The 21,173-nt window shown below is 53.5% G+C and overlaps 1 protein-coding gene across 3 annotated transcripts in view; it reads right to left on the minus strand.

Annotated features, from left to right (window-relative positions):
* ITGA11 (integrin subunit alpha 11) overlaps nt 1-21,173 on the minus strand; it is a 52,592-nt gene that overhangs the window by 14,957 nt on the left and 16,462 nt on the right. For 2 of the 3 annotated variants that reach the window (XM_075506418.1, XM_075506416.1), the window contains exons 3-17: nt 16,201-16,310; nt 13,800-13,891; nt 12,777-12,891; nt 11,119-11,246; nt 10,266-10,414; nt 9,398-9,542; nt 8,757-8,922; nt 7,626-7,696; nt 6,718-6,862; nt 5,389-5,537; nt 4,953-5,093; nt 3,716-3,922; nt 3,109-3,239; nt 2,249-2,415; nt 777-919 (exon numbers count right to left, since the gene is read on the minus strand). In XM_075506418.1, coding sequence (XP_075362533.1) covers nt 777-919; nt 2,249-2,415; nt 3,109-3,239; nt 3,716-3,922; nt 4,953-5,093; nt 5,389-5,537; nt 6,718-6,862; nt 7,626-7,696; nt 8,757-8,922; nt 9,398-9,542; nt 10,266-10,414; nt 11,119-11,246; nt 12,777-12,891; nt 13,800-13,891; nt 16,201-16,310 — 2,059 coding nt within the window. The remainder of the gene's footprint in view (nt 1-776; nt 920-2,248; nt 2,416-3,108; nt 3,240-3,715; nt 3,923-4,952; nt 5,094-5,388; nt 5,538-6,717; nt 6,863-7,625; nt 7,697-8,756; nt 8,923-9,397; nt 9,543-10,265; nt 10,415-11,118; nt 11,247-12,776; nt 12,892-13,799; nt 13,892-16,200; nt 16,311-21,173) is intronic. The other variant, XM_075506417.1, reaches the window with a different exon arrangement.

Below are 21,173 nucleotides of genomic sequence, written 5' to 3' on the forward strand. Positions count from 1 at the left end.
GCCGGTAGCGAAGCTGCACCTTTCCTGCAGCTCTACGCGCTCTTCCCATGCATTGCCCCAGCCGCATGGGGTGCAGTTAGATGCTCTGAAGCGAGATGCTTCTTGGGCTAAATCACAAGCTCCGTCTCGAGCTCCGGACTCGAATTTCCAGAAGTTCACGGCAGTTCAGGCCGGGGCTTGGGGCCAGGCCAGTCTGGCAGCTCGGCCCTTGCTGGCCTCTGCGATATTCTCATCATTCACTGGGAATGTTTGATTTTGGCCAGGTTTGTGCATCAGCTGTTCCCGGCGAGCAATGCGGAGGGTTTCGCTGGCTCTTGCATGCGGGGAAGGGGACCCTGATGGTCAGGGAGGCGCAGAGGGTGAGAGCACTGGGGATTGGCATGGAGGCATTTGGTTCCCGATGGAAAAAATGAGTTTTCACCAATTTTGGAGCAGGAGGACCAGCTTGACCCGGGCATCAGAAGTGCACGCCCTCCCCGAGGGCACGGCTAGCGGCTCATGGAAAGGAGAACAGTGCAATGAAGTCAGCGCTTGGGGACCCAGCAGCTGCCGCGCGCCGGCAGCTCCATCCCTGACCACATCAAACCCAGCGTGAAGAAATCGGGGCCGAGAGACGAAGCTCATTTCCAGCCCCATGAAGCCATCGAGGCTCCTCCGACCACGTCCTGGCGCATCGCTGTTTCGCACAAGGTGGAGAGCATCTTTGCTCGGGCAGCTGGCTCTCCCCCAGGGCTGGCAGAGGAGAAGACCCCAGCCTTGTCCTCCTTCGCACTCACCAAGACGTGGAACTGGAGCCTGTCGCAGTGCTCCTGCCCGGCGAGCAGCACCAGCTCCTTCTGCGTGTGCCGCTCTCCGCTCTCGTCCAGGTGAGCCCGTGGAGTGTACCTGCGCTCGTCGATGGTGGCATTGTACCGCAGTGCTGGAAGGAGAGCAGTGCCGTCAGGGCTTCTCCCCGGGGTTACGCTCGCTATATAGCAACACCGGGACAAAAAAATGGGCTTTTGTGCACTCAAACCCCTATTGCCCGGCTGGGAGGAGCATGGCAGGGAGCACGCTAAGGCAAAATCGGGAAAATCAGGTCATAGTTATTGTTACTTGTTTCTAACAGACATTTCTTTTGGGCAAAGCTTCCACTCTCCGGGTCAAATGAGGAACTTTAAAAATGCATTACTACAAGGCACCGAGTAAAACCCGTGCAGGATATATAACCGTCTGCCTCATATATTCACATGCTGGCCTGTACCAGTTCTGCAGCACTCTTCTCTCCTAGGTGCTTTACTGGGGATCATTGCCTTCCTGCAGTGCTGCCAAAAAGAAACCAAAGTTCCCCAACCCAGTGCCGAGCAGGGGGGGATTTGCACCCGCTACACCCATGCGATGCAAAACGCGCAAGAAAGCCAAGAGCAACCGTCAGCCCCCAGCACGCGCCAGCCATGGTGGGGATCTTCTGGGTAGAAGTAAGTGTAAAAGTAAATAAATAAAGAAAACTCCACTCAGCTTTTTGTCCTGCGAGCTCCACAATTATAGCAGGGAGGAGGAAAACACTGGATTTGATAGTACAAATGAAAATTCTTGCTCTAGGGGATGGGGTTTTTTCTTTTGGCTTCACTCGGGACCTGATTTTCCTTTGACAGCGTTTGCTGCCGGGTTGGAAGGAGCCGGGCTGCTATCGCTTCCTCCCGTTCCAGCTGAGTCACGGGCATCCGCCGGGTAGACGCAGGGTCACAGCAACATGCAAGGGTTTAATAGCAGAGCTGGCCGATAACTTCACAGAGATTCCGCGGTATATTAGGGAAACATGCACATATGGTCGGCAGATGCGCCCTGCCGCCGCAGTGGGGAGGATGGATGAGCTCTGCGGGACGTGGGCCGGGCACGTCCTCTCCTGTCCCGCTGGCTGGTGGGGTGGTGGTGACATCCCCATCCCCTGTACCACAGCAAGACGAGCTGCAGGAGAGCTTGGCCCCAGGGCGTAGGTGAGAGAAGAGGTTAAACGCGGGTAAGGTTGTAGCCCTGGGGCGTTTCTTGGCACTGCTTAATGGCAGAGCCACCCTCCCTGCGACATCAGCCAGGAGAGGGACAAATTTGTGGGTAAAAAGGGATGTGGCAGATGGCAACGTGCACTGCTCCAGACAGGCCAAGCTCCTGGATGGTTTCCCTTGGCAGAAGCCGGGTGGTTCCTCGGGGCTGGAGACCTGAACAACGCATGAATTGGGGCTTTTGTCGCGCGAGCAGCCGTGCCGCTTACCCACGCTGGCTGTCTGGAAGTGAGCCGAGAGGAAGATGGCGGTGAAGCAGACGAAGGCCGACATGCAGGTGGCATCCTTCCCATTCCGCTTGCAGTCCTTGGTGAAGATGTTGATTTTGGAGGGCTCGAAGCGGATGCTGGCATTGATCTGGACCACGCTGCGGGACCTGCGGGTCGAGCACGGGTCGGGAGACGTGCTGGGGCACAGGATGCTCGCAGACGTCTGCAGCAGCCTCCAAAACTCTCCCACACCTCCCGATTCACCCTTTTCACACCTTTTCACCCATTTTCTCAACATCCAGGAGGTGCTGAGGAAGACCAAAGGCCAGCACAGCATGCTGATCTACTCTCAGCTCATCTGTGTACTATCTGAAGAATAAAATCTCGTGCGCGTATTTGCCTCCTGCTTACGCCAGTGAAGTAGCTCAGCACCGAGAGCAGGATTTGGCCCCTTGCGTGCACGTAGCACTTTTCAAGGCAGACCCCAGGGTGGCCCATCTCTGCTGGGCACAGCTACCCTCCGTCCTAACAGCTTCAAGGGACTTTCCAAAGATGAATCAATAATTGCAAATATTAAATTGTTCTTATTAAATAAGACCAGAGGGAGCCTGGGCAAATCACCACAAATCAATTAGCTGGTTTCAAACTCCTGGGGAACTAATGATGAAACTCAATGCAAAACCAACTCTGACGTCCTTCTAGGGCCCAGTGGCATTGAAATCCCACGGCCCCGCCAGACAGGGGGTCGTTATTGTGGAAAGATGGCTCAGATTGTTGGGAGATCAGTTTTCCCCTGAAAAATGTTAGCATATTGCAATGAGCTTCGGGCAGAGGAGAGTGCCAAATGAGATACAGCTAACCACAGCAGCACGGCGTTCCCCAGAGAGCCGACAGCCAAGTCTACGAGCCCGTCTTCGTTGAGGTCCAGCTGTCCGTGGATGCTGCACCCAAAATACATCAGGCCCGGCGCGAGGTCTGCAGCTGCTATCCGCTGAAAAGCAAAGGGCAGAATCCAGTCTGGTTTCCAGCGGGAGCATCCCTGTCTGCAAAGGAGGGGTCTGCCGCGCCGACCTCCACCACGCTACTGAAGATGCCCCTTTCCAAGTGATTGCACCAAACGTAATTTTTCCGGGGAATGAGAGCAGCTTCTCTTCAGAGACACCATGCAGAAATTTCTGCTGAAATGACTCGGTATATTTACTATTTCTCACAAGCGTGAGAAATATTTTATCATCTATAGCAATCTGTTGCACCGAGTGCTAAGCATTGCCCCTAATTTCAAGCATGTTTTCCATACCCTATGCTTGCTTTGTCTTGGACCCCTCACAAAATAAAATATCTAGCAATAATAATTAACAATGCAATGCTGCGTGTGAATTTATTGTGGTCTATCAATCCTTAAAATGGGCACAAACGACATTTATTCTGATGAAGGACGAGGACAACCGAAGCACGCGGGAGCCGTACCTGCTTGTACTTCTTCAGGATGGTCTCTTCGAAGCCTAGGAAGATGTATATCGCTCCTTGGTGCTCGTCCTCCAAAGGTGCCCCGACGACAAGGTCGTTGTAGGAGTCCTGGTTGAGGTCGGGCACGGCAGCGATGCAGGAGCCGAAGCGGGAGTTCTGGTAGCTCTGCAGGTCGACGAGGGCACCGCTGGAAATGAAGCGGTTCTGCTGGGCCAGGCAAAGAGAAAAGGCAAAAAACGCCCCCCCAAAACGTCAGCAGCAAGCGTGGCAAGAGGAGAAAACCCTCAAAGGCAAGCAAACAAGATGCAGGGATGTGCGAGCAATTTCTCTAAGGAAGGAGGTGAGAACCCTCCTGGGGCTGTGGGACTGTCTGCTCAGCATCTCTTTGGGGATGGACGAGCCCCCTGCCAGCCCCACTCCTGCTTTGCCTTCCTTTTATAACAACCTATGTAAATAATTGCATACAAAGTTGTGCTTTAGGTACGGGGACTCCCGCTGCTCCGGGCGGGCTCTGCAGCCCTGGATATAGAACACGACCTGCTCACTGCCCCGCACGTCCCCGGAGCCTGATGGATTTGGCTGGGAAACTGCATTTTGAGCCAGATTTGAGGGCAGCAGGAAAGCTGGTCCTGCCCCAGAGTGCTGCTGGGCACCAGGGCAGGGGACAGGGGTGGCACATGGGCAAGGGACAGGGGTGGCACGTGTCCCGTCTATGCCCTGAAGTGATGGTGGAGGGACCGACGTTGCTGCTCCCCACAAGCCCATGCCCGGCCCAGCCTCCAGGTGCCCTTGGAAGGAAGGGTTTTGAGGGTGGCAAAGTGGATGGCGACTGTTTCTCCAGAGAGACACCCATCTTGCAAAGACCCCCACCTCGCCCCCCGTGCATCGCCTCCTCGGGGTGGGAAGCTCGCCCGGCTGGGAGCAGCGAAGCCTCGAGACGAGGCGGCTCCGCTCCAGCCCGGGCTGGACTCCCTTTGCTGGCAGCGAGCAAACCCCCTGAGCTCGTTTATAAACACGGAAAACAGACAAATCCTCCTCGAGTCTCGCAGCAGCCGCAACAGCGAGGCGCTGCCAAGCTCTGTTGCCTTTGGAACGGGCCGCCGTGCCCTGCGATGTTGGATGGAAGCTGGCGGGCGCGTGCAAGCCGGAGCCACCCCGGGGAGGTGACGCGAGGGGACGTAGTTCCCGTGCTAGCACCCAAACGCCCCTGCCCTCGCCCTGCGGTGCTGCCACGTACCTCCCGCAGGGTGTAGACGTAGACCTTGCCCCTCTCCCTGCCCTCACTGAAGTACATGGGGGCTCCCACCAGCAAAACGTCGGTGACGCCATCGCCGTTGACATCGAGGGAGTTGATCTCGCTGCCGTAGTAGGAGCCGATCTGGAGGAGACAGAGGAGGGGATGGGAGCAACGCTGCCGGCATGCAGGGGCACTGCCACCCTTCCCGTGGGGACCGCGGGGACGTTCCCAGCCCCGTCCCTGCTACAGCCGTGCCGTTCAGAGCTGTGGGTGCAGCGACAGCCAGGGGATCCCCAGCTGCCCATGGGTGCGTTACGCTGCTGAGCCCTTTAAACAGAACAATTTGCAAAATGAAGGGGGAGGATTTGTGGAGGAGCATGCGCGCCTGGCGGAAAAATCTGTGCAGCATCCTTGGCAGCGCGTGCCCCGGCGTTACCTGCTCTCCCTTCAGCGCCTGGTGGATGGTGAGGTTTCGGTTGTTGTGCATGCTGAAAATGATGACTTTCCCGGTGTGGTTGAACCTGGGCGCTCCAGCAACGTAAATCCGCTCGTGCTTGGTGGATATGACGGAGGAGACGGTGTAACCTGGAAGCGGGCGGGCGTGGGGTGAGCACGGCTGCGCCGCTCCCTGCCTGCTCCCAGCCGCTGCCTGGTGCTCTGCTTCCCGTTAGCCCCCAGCCGCCGACACAACGCTGGCCGCCTCACAGGTCGGGAAGCTAGAAACCCAGATTTCTTCAACGATAAAGCCATTCAAATAAACCCCAGCGCCTTGACCCTGGGCTTTGAGCCGCCTGCTCAGGTCCTACCTACACCCTGAGCAGCGCAGCTGTGCCAAGAGTTTTGGCACCGTCTAACGCAGCCGGCAAACCCTCTGCAAAATCTGTGTTTCATGGAAGGTCAATCCAATTCCCGGCCTGGTAAGTGTTTTATTTCACGGCTCACATAAAGTTAAACAAACTCTAGCAAGGTGTGCTGGGCGAGCCGGGCTGCTCTGCAGCAGGATGCACCGGCGTTTCCTTAATATTTCTGGTTTTCTTACTGCAGGCACTGGGAAAGACAGAGCCCAGCTGAGCTCCCGCATGCTGTCATGCACAGCCGCAGCCGTCCCCACTCCAGGCACTTGCAGCCGAGCCCGGGGACACTCTGCTGTCACCCCAAGAGATGACCCACGTGTCCAGGGGCTGTTCACGTCCCCAGTGGAGGGAAGAGCCCCGACATGCCGGTGAACGACCCCCCAGCATCCCACCCCGCTCCCTGCCGCGGGGCAGCTCAGCCTGGCCCGCACATCTCCGGACAGCACATCTCCGCACGCACATCTCCGGACAGAGGCTTCATTTTCCAAACCAGGCTGATATTTTTACTCCGCAGCTTCAATGGCTGCACATGGAACGGATTAACCCAGCAGGTATTTCCTCTCTAGGCATGAAATTTCATCACTGCTTTTTAAACCATTCCAGTAAGCGCCGTAGATGACCCGGGCTGGCCGGCGTCTGAGCTACTTCTGCATTTAAATCACTTTTGTGCTGCACATTGCGGTCGACACTGGACTCTTCCCAGGTGAGGATGCTCACGTACGCTGCATCCCCGAGCAAGGGGCACCACAGGTCTCGCGTTGACGGGAACTCGCAAACAGCCGGGCACGATACCGCCTACGCTGGGAGCGCTGACTGCCATTAGTCATTTGAGAAATATGTTGTGCTTCCTATTATTAAGCGTAAAATCATGAATTCAGCCCTGGCAGGGGAGCCTCATTCGGCTTTCTTACCTAAATATGCTCCGTGATTTTTCAGCTCCTCCGGGAACTCCTGGAGATAAGATTCCCGCAGGGGAATGACCTTCCCGCTGCTGGTTTCCTTCAGGACGGCTCCGTTCCAGTCGTAGGCGCCCACCGCCCCCAGCAAGATCCCGTCCTGCGGGGGAGCAGGAGTAGTTTGAGGGTATTTCTTGCCAAGCGGAGACAATTCTTCCCCACGCTGCCCATACGGGCAAAGCCGAGTCATGGCGAGATGGACGAGGGGACCCAATGGGCTGGTTTTGTGTGAGAACACATATGCGGGTCCCTCAAAGCCCAAATCCTAGACTATATATTTATCGGAGTGCAGAAGAGGAAACCAGCAAATGGTCCCTCCCAGAAATCGCACATTTTACAGAAAAGGGGAGAAATCTCACAAATGGAAAAGAAAAAAATAATCATAAAACAAACAAAATCAAGCAAACCATTCGCCAAAGCACACCTGGAAAGATGGAGATTTTTAACCATGCTGGCCTGCCATTTCCACCCCATCCGTATCTTTTCAGCGTGCTTTTCCTCCCCAGGAAACGCCTGAGCAGAAATCCGTGGGTGGAAGGGACTGCCCACCCTCTGCGTCCCGCCACCGCCAAGCGCCTTTCCCCATGGCACATCCCAGCACCTTGAGGTCCTGGCATCGGGAGGAGCTGCTGCAGGCTGGTCCTAAGGAAGGCGCTGGTCTCCCAGCAGCTCCCTTCCCCATGGGATAAACCAGCACCAACAGCATTTTCTTCCTTATGTTCACGTTAGCAATTTAACTTCATGATTAATAACTTGCCCGAAATACCCGTCTCCCCACCTGCAGCTGCCGGTGATGCAAACCACCTTTAAAGGGTGCCTGCTTGCACAGGCGGGAGCAAAAAACCCCCCGTTTACTCTCTTACTTCCACAACGTGTGATGAAAATCCAGTCTGGGACATTTCCAGGCCAAAGGAGATTTCATTCTTGTTGGTTCCTTAAAAAAAAAAAAGGGAATTTGTATTTAATGAAGAGCTTTGCTTTCCTAGAGGGGCTGAGCGGTGCCTCGGTGGGTCGAGGTGGGATGAGCGTCCACCTCCACCCCACCTGGAGCAGAAGGACCTCAGTTGCCATAAATGTGCTTGTTTCTCCCTAAATCACCACAATTACACAACCTCGTGCTGCTAATAGACACTGCGAGCTCTGCCACAGTGCGGTCGTCTCATTTCCTAGCTGCGAGATCACACAAAAATGTGGATTTAGAGGATTTTGCTTCCTAATTGCAACTGGGTGAAGCTTCTCACCCAGGGAAGCTTTCTTCCACAGGGAAGTGTTGGGCTGGCTGGACCAAGGTAACTGGCAAACTGGTGGGGAGTTTGACCAAAATTCCCCTGCACCCCAAGATGTTTAATGTCCAGTGAAAGCCATCCATCTTCTGTTTCGATTGTCCGTCCCAGGATGCGCTTTTCCTATGAAATTTAGATAAATTTAGTTTTGGAGACCGACAAACTTGTCACAAGGCGGACAGAAGCGCTGTCATTTAGACCAAAAATATTTCCTGATATTTCATTTCAGCCAATAAACCATAAAAGCCCACATTATTCCCATAACCCCGTAATGCCTGCCACCCCAGGGAGTCCCTGGCAGTCGGCGTGCGGTTTTTTGCTTGCTTATAACCCGTCTGGGTTTGAATGGATTTTGATGGGTGAGAAAGACGCTGACACCCAGGTGACCCGCACGCTGAATTTGAAAGGTTGGCTATAAATGACGGAGCCATCACAGCTCTGCAAAGGATGGTTGCGAGAATGAGGGCTCACCTTTTGAGGAGAGGGCATCTGTGCTCCTGAGGCTTGAGGGATGCAAGCCACTCAAAATAAAGACATTTCTTTATAGATGAAGAGATTCAAAGTGCGATTTTAGGTTCTGTATCGATCAGATATTAGGGAAGCCCCCGGTCTGACCCGTTCAAATTCAGCAAACCGAGGACTGACGGCACATCTGAAGCAACCTGCTGCAGCCTGGCCGGCTGGGATGTGTCGGGGAGGAGCATCACTCACCTTCCAAGCTAAATATCCTTTCCCCCAGCGCATCCACAATGTCTTTGAGTGCTGCTTCGTCGGTGACGTTAAAGAAATGCTTGTCATCTGGGTCGCTCGCTATAAATTTTATCTCGTTCAAAAAGGCTTCGGGATTGATTCCTCTTCTGTTATAATAACCCAATACCTAGGTTTGAAATAGAAATGCAAGACTCAGGGGTTTTCATGCGATGGATAGAGCCATCCCAAAGCACCTGAGGGAGGGGTGTCCGTATAGAAGGAGCCTGAAAGATGCCAAGGCATCTTTGATGTCTCGACAAGAGCCTTGGCATCTGACACCCCATTGCGGGAGCAAACCAGGGAGCGAGGATTTGCTGTGATTCCTCCAGGCAGCCCAGGCCGGGCACCCCTCCTGCCATTTGGGTGCCCAGCACAACGCAGGGTCCTGCTTGTCCCCGGCCACGGCAACTGCTCTGGCAGAGCCGAGCATCCCACCGCCTGCTGCAAAAGCAGGACCAACAACAAGGACCCCTGCGAAGGCACCGGGAGCGGCAGCGGTGGGCTACACTGCCAGCCCCATTGCAATGGGGTGCACGGGGCACCGCCGAGCTCTGCGTGGCTTTTGCAGCCATTCGCTGCCGAAAGGGCCGCCCCCCACTCACCGCCACCGCGTATCTGGTGACGTTGTCCTTCTCGCTGTCCTCAATCACCTTCTCCAGGTCTGGGCTGTCGTGCGACTCTCCATCTGTGATTACAATCATTACTCTCTTTGCCCCTTTCCGGCCACCTTTCTGAAACGCTTCCGAGCTGCAATTGAAGAGATGCCCTGGGCTGCTCAGCCTCGCCAGGCGGGTCGTGGCTCCCACCGCCGCGCGCTTGCCGAAACCGCCGCGGCTGCCGAGACGCGTGCCCCATCGCCCGCGTCGTAAAGCACCGAGCGGGGTTCGGTGGGCTGCTAGCCCTTGGGGAGGTGCAGTCAGGTGCAGGACTCTCGGGAAATATTTTAGGACCTTAAAAGGGGATTTTTCTACCCATCGAGCTGGCTTCTTGCAGGAGAGGAGCCTTTAATTCAGCAAAATGCCCTAAATCCGCAGCAGGAATACTGGTCGGGCTGTGGCAAAAATGTGCGGGAGCAGGCACTTGTCCCAGCGAAGGGAGGAGATGGAGCTGCGGGTCGGGGCCGTACTGCGCTCCCGGGCCCCGATGGGTGCCTGCAGGAGAGCTACGGCGCGTGGGGCAGATGTGGGGTTGCGTTTGGGGGCTGAGGGCTCAGCTCTGGGTGCTTTCAGAAGGAGGATCCGTTTTCAGAGCCTGCCTCTGCCCCCTCCTTCTGGGCCGGCTGCAGTTTTGCAAAGCATCGTTTGTAAAGCACCGATTAAGGACCAAGCAGCTTTGCAAAAGCATTTGTAGCCTGGCTGTGTCCCCTGCTCTCTAAGCAGCGAGGAAAAGTGAAGGGGGAGAGGGGGAAGAAAAACAAACGGTCATTTTAAACTTGTTATCAGGAGGAACAGGAAGGTGAGAGATTTTTACCGAGCAAACTCTATCCCATAGGCAGTCCTGGTTTCTGTACCTCCTCTTTGCTCTATGTGACTGGCAGCCGCTACCACATCTTTTACAGACCTGTAGTCATTTAAATGAAACTCGTGGACGACGTCTTCTCCGTACTGAACAACTCCGACCTAGGGATTAAAGGAATATCACAAAGGACGCCAACAACCCGCCGCGTAGCAAGGGCCTGCGCCACAGCGAGCGTGTTTCGCCCATCACACGAAATAACAGTCGCTGGGAGAAATCAATCGCGCTGTCCCGATTTGCTTCCGTTTTCCCTCTGTGGGACCATTGATAACGGTGAGGTTTATTTCTATTCTCTGCCAGCTCTCAGCCACGCGCAGCCAGCCCTGCCCTGCTCTAAAGGTTTGGGGTGATGCAGACATGCTGTGCCCCAGTGCGGACCCACAGCATCTCTTTGGGACCAAACGGGGGGTTATTTGTGCAAATTCTTGAGGATATCCCTGCACAAATCCCTGCCCAAATCAGCCCACGATTACTGATAGGAAGAGGATGGAGAGCTCTTCACAGCGGCAACAAGTACTGCCTCGGCACAGGGCAATACTTCTATATTTATTTCCATATGATTTCATCCTCCCCGTGCCCGGCCGGGGCGTGGGGTGCTGCTCTCTCCATAGCTCATTTAAGGCCATTAACGTGAGCGTTATTTCCATGGGCTCAGCTTTAAAATCCATACCTTGAAAGTTTCTGTTGAAAAAGCACGGCGCCAAATTACAGCACGTTGGCAGAAAAGGGACGTTGAAAACGGCCCTGTGAGCTCGGCCAGGGGACTCTGCACGACACGGGGGGACGCACAAGTTGTGCAGGGGCTTACTTGTATCTGGCCGGGGCCGATATAAAATTTTTTCAAGATGTTTATCAGGAAGTGCTGAACTTCAACCCAGGGATATATGCTGTTTGATCCATCCAGAACTATGATTATGTCCATGTACGTCTGGCATCCTGTGAAAAATACGCAGTGTGTTATTGAAAGACCTTGGCAACGCTTGCGAAGGGGAGATTTATGGCTTCATTCCTCGCAGTCAGGTACTTGCTTTTACGATTTGTTTGAAAAACAAAAATCTTATTTCAATCATTCATAAAGACCTTTGGGCTTCAGCAAGGTGGAGAGAAGCCACAAGCATCCTCTCTGCCGAGAAAAGACTGGATAACTTTCTAAGAATAACACTCAGCGGTATCTTTTCTGATTCAGATTTGGACCTTTATCCGGTCTAATATAGTTGCATACTTCAAAGAGTGGCAAGCTGCAGGCAGGATCCGGCCTCCATCCCTCCCGCCAAGCAATGCTTTCCCCCTGAGTCACTCCTCAGCCCTGCCTGTACTCGCCATATAACGCACGTCGGGCATTTCCTCCCCTTCCCATTAAATCCTCAGCGACGAGGCAGCCAGAAACCCCGGCGAGGACCCCAGGGCTCAGCCCAGCAGTACGAGCCGCGAAGGATTCAGGCAGTCGACTGGTTTTTAGCAGTGCAAGATTGCTCGGCATCATCTCTCTATCATCTTGCTTACATTTTATAAGGTTATTTAGAAAAGTCGCAGAAAACCGGAAGATGCTGGATTTTCCAGTGACAGCTATTTATCGGTTGTAGGCACTTATGGGTTAGCGCATCCGTGGACGGGAGTCGCACGCGGGTCACCCCGTCACCGTGCTCCTCGGCTGCGTGCCCCCGTCTCGATCCCCCGCTCACCCCAGGACCCAGGGAGAGGAGCCGACTCCCTGCATCCCACTCGCTAAAGGATAACGCTCTGCTCGTTAACCTCCTTCTCTCTAAAATAACCAACTACCGTTCGCAGCGAGGGCTGAAGGCATCTCCTGGTCATAAAGAGGGAAGCGACACTTGAGAATTTGGTGGTGGGCTCTGCCTTTAGTCCCTCTGCCCCCAAAAGTCGCGTTTTCCCGTGCCCTGCTCTGTGCCGGGAGAATTAATCGACACAAACGGGTGATGGAGCTGGGGCATCGCATCCCGTGCCCGGCTGGGGCAAGGAGCTTCTGGGAGGCTCGATGGTGCAGGACAGGCTTCTGCAATTTCTTGCCATCTACAGGAAAGCCAGGAAGCTTGTTTAATCCCTCAGAATAAAATCATGTATCCCAATTTACAAATTTGGGCCAAAATATTTAGCTTTCAGTCAAGGAGCTCTTTGTTTTGTGTGGCCAAGGTCTGAATTCTTTCCCTATTTTGCCTTCCTAGCTGTGCTGATAAAATATTCTGGATACTTTTATTTCTAGTTTTGGAAGAATAAGGTATTTTTTGTCTTCCCCGGGTGTCAGTTAAAAGGAAAATGTTTACCAGATGTCTGTGTACGTAACCCTCTTTGAATCACTTCCCTGCAACCATTTCCTCTGCTCTCTTGCCTTCGCTTAAACACTGACATCGCTTTGTTTTCTCAATGGGACTGAAGCGATTAGAGAACAGAAATTCCCTCTGACTTCAAAGGCGGGGTTAGAGCTGCGGGGCAGATTGTTTCTCGTACTCTGCAGAGCGGGAGCCACCGTCTTGGAGAACCTGAAGTTGGAGTTGACCCGGGAGCACATGCCCGTGGTGTAGTAGGAGCTCCCGCACTCGTGGGACCAGAGAGGGCTACAGGCCTGGGGGGAAAAAATCAAGCGTCAGGGATGGGTTTAAAATCGCCCCTTTTTAATTGCTGCTTTTCAAGGCTGTCCTTGGCGTTGGCGTCTTTTTCCCCCGTGGGAGATGAGGGTGCGTGAGGTTTCTGAGCCCCGCGGTGCACGCAGCATATATATAAATACACAGAGAGACGTATTTGCACGCCTTTACACATATATGTACGTGCATCGGGTTTTGCAACCTTTACACGTATACGCACATGCATCTGGGTTTGCACGCCTTTACACATATATGCACATGCATCTGGTTTTGCAACCTTTACACGTATACGCACATGCACCTGGGTTTGCATGCCTTTACACGTATACGCACATGCACCTGGGTTTGCATGCCTTTACACGTATACGCACATGCATCTGGGTTTGCATGCCTTTACACATATATGCACATGCATCTGGTTTTGCAACCTTTACACGTATACGCACATGCATCTGGGTTTGCATGCCTTTACACGTATACGCACATGCACCTGGGTTTGCATGCCTTTACACGTATACATACATGCATCTGGGTTTGCATGCCTTTACACATATATGCACATGCATCTGGTTTTGCAACCTTTACACGTATACGCACATGCATCTGGGTTTGCACGCCTTTACACGTATACGCACATGCATCTGGGTTTGCATGCCTTTACACGTATACGCACATGCATCTGGGTTTGCATGCCTTTACACGTATACATACATGCATCTGGGTTTGCCTGCCTTTACACGTATACATACATGCATCTGGGTTTGCCTGCCTTTACACGTATATGCACATGCATCTGGGTTTGCACGCCTTTACACGCTGCTGCGCATGCACCTTGCAGCGAGCTGCCTGCGCCGGGAGGCCGGGCTGTGCCGCAGCTCCCGTTCCTCACCAGAAAGCTGTTGTCCTTGGGGTTGGTAGCCAGGCTGAGGCCCAGGCGCATGTTGTCCTTCCGCTCGGAGACATTGGAGAGCGTTACCCGTCCTTCGGAGAGAGGATGCAGTTAAGGACAGCCGCCGGGCAGGGATGCCAACCACCCAGCCCATGTCCCCGTGTTGCTCCTCAGCATCTCTGGAGCAAGAGGGAACCCAGCCGAACGCTGGAGGAGAGCCGTCTCGGCGCGCTTACGTTACAGACTTTGCGCTTTTGCTTTTTTTTGGGAGCAGTTGTCAAGGTAAGAATTGGGTTTTTTCTTAGGTGCCACAACCAACAAAGAGAAATGTCTTCTAGGGAAGGAAACCGCGAGTCAGAGCCGGCACCTCTTCCATAGTCAGTCTTTAGGAAGAAGCCCCTCGGAGCAGCTCTAGCATCTCACCTTTTATTGTCGGCCAGCCGAGGCTGATTTATCTTCGTGCATTGCTTTCGTTTCCCGTGTCACAGCCCAGAAACCGGCAACGGCCCCAGGGCAGCCCTGTCTTTTGGTTACCGCTGATATCGTGTAGCTGTGAGAACGCTGCCTAACCCAGCCTCTCCCCCACTTCAGGGGGCAACGCAGCTCCCCGCCACCCAGGGCTGCCCCTTTGCTCTTATGCCCGAGAAGCAAACCGAAAAGGAGGAAATGGGGCAATTAATGGTGAAATCTGGGGGTTGGTTTCTTTGCTTGTGGCCTTTAGAAGTTTCTTACTGAGGTTGAAACTGAGGGGAGGCTCAGAAACCGAGATCCACAACCCGGAGCTCGAAGGGGCTCAGCCCGAGGCTGAGCAGCTTCCAACAACCCCTCGCTTCTCCCCTGCGGCCCAGCCGGCCGCAGCCCCGGCTCTCGCCCCCGCCCCCTGAGCTTGCTTCAACCCGCTGCCTGCACGCACGCCGCAGCAATGCCGGAGAAAAAGGGCCTTTAGCCCGGGTTATAAATCCTCCGGGATGCCAGCTGCGGGTGCTGACACCCCGCCGTCCTGCTCCGGTCCCCAGGTACGCTACACCTCGCGACCGCAGCTCTGCGGCGGGGAGCAGGACGCTCCTCGCCGGCCCCGGCACCCGCTGCCCGCTCGGCGTGGGAAGGGCAGGGGCAGAGCCCCGGTCCCACGTCGGCTCGTGGTTCTCTGCGCTACGGTCATCTCTGCTGCACGCTCGCTGTCAGCCTGGCATCCCCTCAGGGCAGCTCCGCGTCTGGTTTTACTCAGACGGCCTCAGTGGGTTGTGCTAACTAGACAAGTTAATTGGGAAAAAAATAAAAGAGGAGGTGCTCACGGAACCGACCTTTTAATTTGAAACTCGTTTCCAATGGAAAAAAGATTGCTTTTTAGCAAGATTCAAATTTACAAACACAAGAGATTGATTTCCTTGAAGAATCTCGATGTTCTCATAGCAAATAACAAAAAAAAAAAAAAGGAAAAAAGAAAACAATGTTTAAAAAAAATAAAAGATTTGGAGCCAATCAATCAAAATGATTGGAGATGATCCAAAGTTCCTCCTCTCTTATCAGCTCTGGTAGAAACCCAGGAGAGTTCAGATTCATAATGATGAAAAATAAAGTGAGAACAGCTGCTCCAGCGCTAAAGAATCCCAGACCTTGCCCCCAGACCCCAACGATGCTCCTCAGGACCATGAGAAAGTCCCCGGCTCGCACGTTCCCTGCTGAGGCAGGGACGTGCCCGTCGGGTGTCCCACTTTGGGCAGCAAAGGGGACTTGTCCCTGACCCGGGGAAGGCACGTCCCGATGCCGCGATATCGTGCTGCCGGCACAGTCGGTGCCGGACCGGCCCAAGAAACCCCGAGAAAGAGCTCGCTCTCTCCATCCAGGGGACGTCTGCGGGGCTGGAGCATGCTTGGGGTCTCTCCTCCTGCGACGGCAGTGATGGGGCCCGGGGGTGGTGGGGCTGGGTGATAATTCCCCAAACACCAAAGCCGCAGGGGCAGGCTGGATGCTGGGAGCAAAGCTTGCCTGCGCCCAGGGAACCTGCTGCGGCGGGCACGTCGTCCGAGCATCCCCCGGGGAGGGAATAGAGGCTCCGCCATGTGCCGTCAGGTGTTTGCTCCTGGGACCGTTACCCATTGCTAAGTTTATCCTGGCCATTTAATAAACCGGTTTAAGCTATATTAAATAAATAACTTTTTTACCTTATTCCAATTCGCTTGATTTTACCCTAACATTGCTTAAAGCTCAGCACCGGGACTAATGTGAACACCTGAAATAATTCCTTATCTAAAAATCCTCCTACAACATGCAGTCCTCACGCTTTCGGGGACAATCTGGGCAACGCGACAGGGTGCATCTTTACAGACCAAAGCAGGGATTAAAAAGCACCACGTTAAAAATGCCCAGCTCCCCTCGCTGCCCCGCGGGTGTGCGGTACCTAGGTTGAGTTTGGTGCAGTTGCTGTGGGTGTCGCTGGTCACCGGGCACTTGTAGACATCTCCCGTCTTCTGCTGGCCGTTGGTTTCATAGGGAGCTCCCACCACCAGCCTGCGGGAAAGAGGGGTCTGTCAGTGCCCAGGGGCTGGGTGGGAGGCGTGGGAGCAAACCCACGGCCACCGCCGGAGGGGAAACCCGCCGGGAAAAAGGATTCCCCAGCCCAAGCCCCCGGCTCCTGGCTCAGGAGGTGTCAGGAGAGGGTCCCTTGCCGGGGGGACGTCAGGAGAGGGTCCCTCGGTGGGGAGACGCCGTCGTTCTCCTGACCTGACTCGACACAAGGAACAAAAGCATCGTTTTGACTTTCTCTTCCCACGGCAGCAGGCAGCAATAAGCCGGGGACGATGACTCACTGTCGCTTGGAAGTAACGGCCATCAGATGCAACAGGGGCGAACGAATGCCCGGCAGCGAGCGAGGTCTGCAAAAGCATCTGATGGTGTGGGGAGGAGTGGGGGACCCCCGTCACCACCTCAGCTCACGGCTGGCACCGGCACCGAAACCCTCAGCGTCCGTCTGAGGTCCCGTGGTGGGCACGGCTGGCCCTGGGGAGGGGGGAACGGAGGCGTCCCTTCTCACCGCTGCTTCAGGTAGGAATCTTTTCGTGCCAGGATTGCCTTCGGGACTCGGATGCGTACCGAGGAGTCCTGCCTAGCGATACCCGAAGGAATAACAGGGAGCTGGCACAGCAGTAACAGCAACTCACACTGGGATCTGCAGGGAATTTTCCCCGCTAAAAAGCTGAAAAAGTGAATTTCCAGGAGTTTTGTTCTGACCTGGGGTTGTTCACTTACAAGCAGGTAGGTTAGGATCCCTAGCTCAGCGGCGGGTGAGGACGTTGAGCATCTATCTGTTCTTTCAAATGAGAGGAGCTGATAAAAATGCATACATCCACCAAGGGCGCAAGCCACTAGTCAGGATGTATCTGGGACATCGCAAGCATTTTTCTCACTTTTTCTTGTGGACTTGACCAGAATAGTACAAAACAGCAAACCAAAGGAGGAGGAGAGCAAGACCTGAGGAATTTGGCCATTCCTTCCAGGCTAGTTCAAAAATACCCCGAACCACGGGTTATTGGCGTCTTCTGCTCCCAATGTGTTAGCCCCAAAATAAATCTGCTCCATTGCTTTTTTGCTTTCAAAAATCCTATCGGTGGATGCAACCGTCCAAGTCCGGATCGACAGATAAACAGGACCTCTTTTGTTCTGCGCCGCCCTACCCAGCAGCTGGCAAAGCGACCATCCCCAGCACAGATGTTCCCTGTTAGACCAGAAATGGTCATTTTTTTTTTTTAAACGCTGCTTCTACAAAGACACTAAACACTCATTCTTTTTATTCCATCGCTATAAAACGGAATTGCTCACCAAATTAAAAGCTCCAAAATCTAAGCAGCGTTTAAGGATTCTCATGGAAATACTTCCTGTCTTACAGCTTCATTGCTAACGAGGAGATTAATTAGGGGAAAATAATAACCATCTGGAACTGTCCTCAATAGCATCCAGAAGCTCAGGGAAATCTGGTACCTTCTCCCTGACCTGTACAAGGAGTTTGCTCGTCTCCCTCTGCCTCCGCTGCACTATCGATGCCTCTTTGCTCACAGCCAGAGCGGGAGGGAAGGTGGAAGACGGGAAATATAGCGAAAGAGTGTGGGAGGGAGAGAGAAAAGGACCTTGAAGATGAAAAGAAATGAAGGCTGAGACGCCTCAGAAGATGATGTTTTCATTTTTTAGTTCTTCATTCCAATAGAAGAGTTTAACATAAACAGGGCTTAACATTAACTTCTCGGAGCAGCTGCACCTCAATGTGTCCCCCCACCTCGAAGCAGGGAAATCCTAGCTGGGACTTTCCCATTAATTATTATTCACATATTAATATTATCACACTACCCATTAATAAATATTCCCGAACGCCAGCGGTTATTATGTGGAAGCATCTCTCGCAAACACGAGATGATGACGAGGGCAAACCACCCATTCCCCAAATTCCCCAGCCCTACGTCAGGGCCGCAAGCTCAAAGAAAGCCCAAATATTTACAGGCGCTGCCATGAATGCAAAGGGGTTGCGAAGCTCATGAAAACAGAATTTTTGTCTCCCAAAGACAATGGCATTGTTTTCCCTTTTTGGTTAAATTTAAATGATTAATTAGCTGAAGCTGTCAAATTCTCATGGAAACTTGGCAGCTGGGGCAAAAGGCTTTTCCAGCTGTTTGAAAGGTGCGGGTCGCAGGGATGCTGTAAGTGTGTCCCAAAGTCGGCTGTCAGAGACGCTGCTCTACTCGCCAGCTCACAGCTTGCTTACAAACCTCGTCCTTTACTTTGCGGTTTGTAAACCTGTGCTCTAAGTGGGTTTTTCTTAAGGAAAAAAAAAAAAAAAAAAAAAAAGAAGTCCCACCCCAAGTCACCCAAATCCACCTGGAGCATCCTGCCACAGCAGGGAGCCATCCCCTGCTCCGTCCCGGCTCTCCCCGTCCCCACGCACCCTTGGGTCACCCCAAATCTCCCCCTTCGTGCTCCCTGCAGGGTTGCAATCCCCCCGCCCCGGCCCCGGCCCGATGCTAAACAAGTAAAGCCCTCTGCAAAGAGCGAAGCTGCAGGCCCTTGCGTCATGGCTTGGCTAATAAACGAAGCTTTAAAAGAAAATAAGAAACAAACAAGCCCGCCCTCGCCTTCCTTTTCATGCGCTCCTTATGGGGAAAACAAAAGCGAAAAAAGGGATTAAATGTGAAAAGCGCAGACTGCTCAGAGCAACATGTCTGAGGACGTATTTTTAACTTTCGTCCTGGGGGGGGGGAAAACAAAAAAAAAGGAAAAGCAGGCTGTTGGTGGAAATACCGGAGGAGCCTCGGCTCTGCCTGTGCAACGAGGGGAGTGGAAACCCCATTTCTGCTCTGCAAGCGAAGCGCCCGTGCTGGGTGCCGCTTCCCCGTGCCCTGCCCAGGCTGGGGATGGGACGGCTGCGTCCGTGGCTGCTGGGCAAGCCTGACGGCAAACATTAAAATGATGTGTCAAGCTCAATTTGCAGGGGTTTTTTTGCACTGTTTTAAATGATTTTGTTACACGTGCACGAGCGGCGCGTGCAGCACGACGGGGCAGCGTAAAACGCGAAACGCTGCCGTGCTTCAGTGTCTAAAACAATTAGAGTCACAGCTGCTCGGTACTGGTTGAATTATTGGGGTATTTTTTTTCCCTTAGTCAAAACATTATCTGGTGAAATTCCCTGTGTCACAGACATTAATTCATGCCAGTTATCTCAGTACTGAACCCAATAAATTACGTTTCGCTGGAGCACATCTGCCGGCAAAACATCCGTCCCTGATTTGAAGGCATCAAGCGATGGAGAAGGCAGCATTTGCCTGGGAAATTTGTCCCAGAGTTCAGCGCTTAAAAACTTGTGGCCGTTTGGATGTACCTCCCGGCTCCCGCGCCGAGCCAAAGGGACGTGCCCGTCCCCAGCATCCCCTCCCAGAGGAGCGTGCCACCGCCGTCAAACCGCCTCCGACAGTCCTAGGTCCGGTTCCGCTTCGTTTATTTAGTCCCTATTTATCTTCATTAATTATCCTCTATTGCATAATTTTTTAATTTCTGCCTATTGCCCCTAAAGCACTGTTGGCTTTTACCTGCGTTTTCTCCTGCCAGGGTTGTATTAACCAGCGTCTTCGCCTGGACGTAGCTCAGCCCCTCGCCCCATACGCGTGATGATCCCCCACCACAGAGACCCCTCAACCTTTTTGCATCCAGCAAATTCCTGACTTTTTAAGGGAATAACCCCCCCGGCACAGCAGACTCCCCGGGTGCATTGCGGAGAGGTTGCAAACCCCATTTTGAGCTGGAAGATATTTTGATTAAATGGAAAGAAATCAGGAAAGGAAGGTATGTCTAGCTGGTGATCTGGGAATGCAGGGATTAGGGAGGAACGGAGGAGCAACTATGCTTTTCACAGGATTTTTCAATCAATGGGACACTTAATCTCCTGCAAGGCAAATTCACTTGCAGTTAATTTATTCAAGATGGAACTGGATGAAGAAGTGATTAAGGAGGTTCAGGAAAGGGAGAGTTCAGCTGTGGAAAACTTTAAATGGGATCGGGGCTCCTTGGAGGGAGTGTGACAGAGGAACGGGCTTTGAAATGTTTTTCTCCACATTGGCAACGGTGGAAAAAAAAACCTAGTGGGAGTCCAGGGAGAGGCAGAAACGGCGGCGGAGTCAAAGAGATGGCGGCACAGGAGGACGCGGGACCTGAAAATGAGTCCTTGGTCTGACAGCAGCTTTCTGCGTGGTCTTTAGAAAACCATTTTATCCATCTGCGGTGGTTTTTTTTAAATATTTAGATATAAGACAGCTCCACTGAAGAGCGCAGGCAATGAAGGGTGGCTCTGCTGATGGAGAGGATCCCATCGCCTTGCATGGACAGCAATGGACAGACTGCCTCTCCAGCCAGTTCTGCTCACCAAGAGCAGAGAAAACCCGTGTGTCCGTGACCAAGGGCCACCGCAAAAACACGCCTGGGACAAACATCTGCAGCCGAGCGCCGGGCGACCTCCAACACGGTCTCATAGAGGGAGTCTGAGGTGGTGGCTATTGTATTATTAAACCCAGATCCATCCCTTAGCACTGCCCAAAGCCCGGGGAGGTGCAGCAGAGATGTCAGAAGAAAAGAAACTGATTTTTTTGGTCTCTCTACGGAGCAGTCCCCCGAGGCAGGCAGGGAGGGAGCTTGGGGCATCTGGGAGAGGAGTGCGGGCTGGCAGCGAGAAGGGGCATTGGGTCTGGGAGCACCAACAAGCCGGCCTGATGCGCGCTGGGTTAACAGCGTATTAAATAAGATCAATTGGGTACATTCAGCAAGCAGTTTTGAAAAAGCGCGGCGCATAAAGCCAGGAGAGACGCAAACCTTTGCTTTCCCACCCGGCAGCAGCAAGAT

Source organism: Mycteria americana, chromosome 6, assembly GCF_035582795.1.
Source record: "Mycteria americana isolate JAX WOST 10 ecotype Jacksonville Zoo and Gardens chromosome 6, USCA_MyAme_1.0, whole genome shotgun sequence".
Lineage (NCBI taxonomy): Eukaryota > Metazoa > Chordata > Aves > Ciconiiformes > Ciconiidae > Mycteria > Mycteria americana.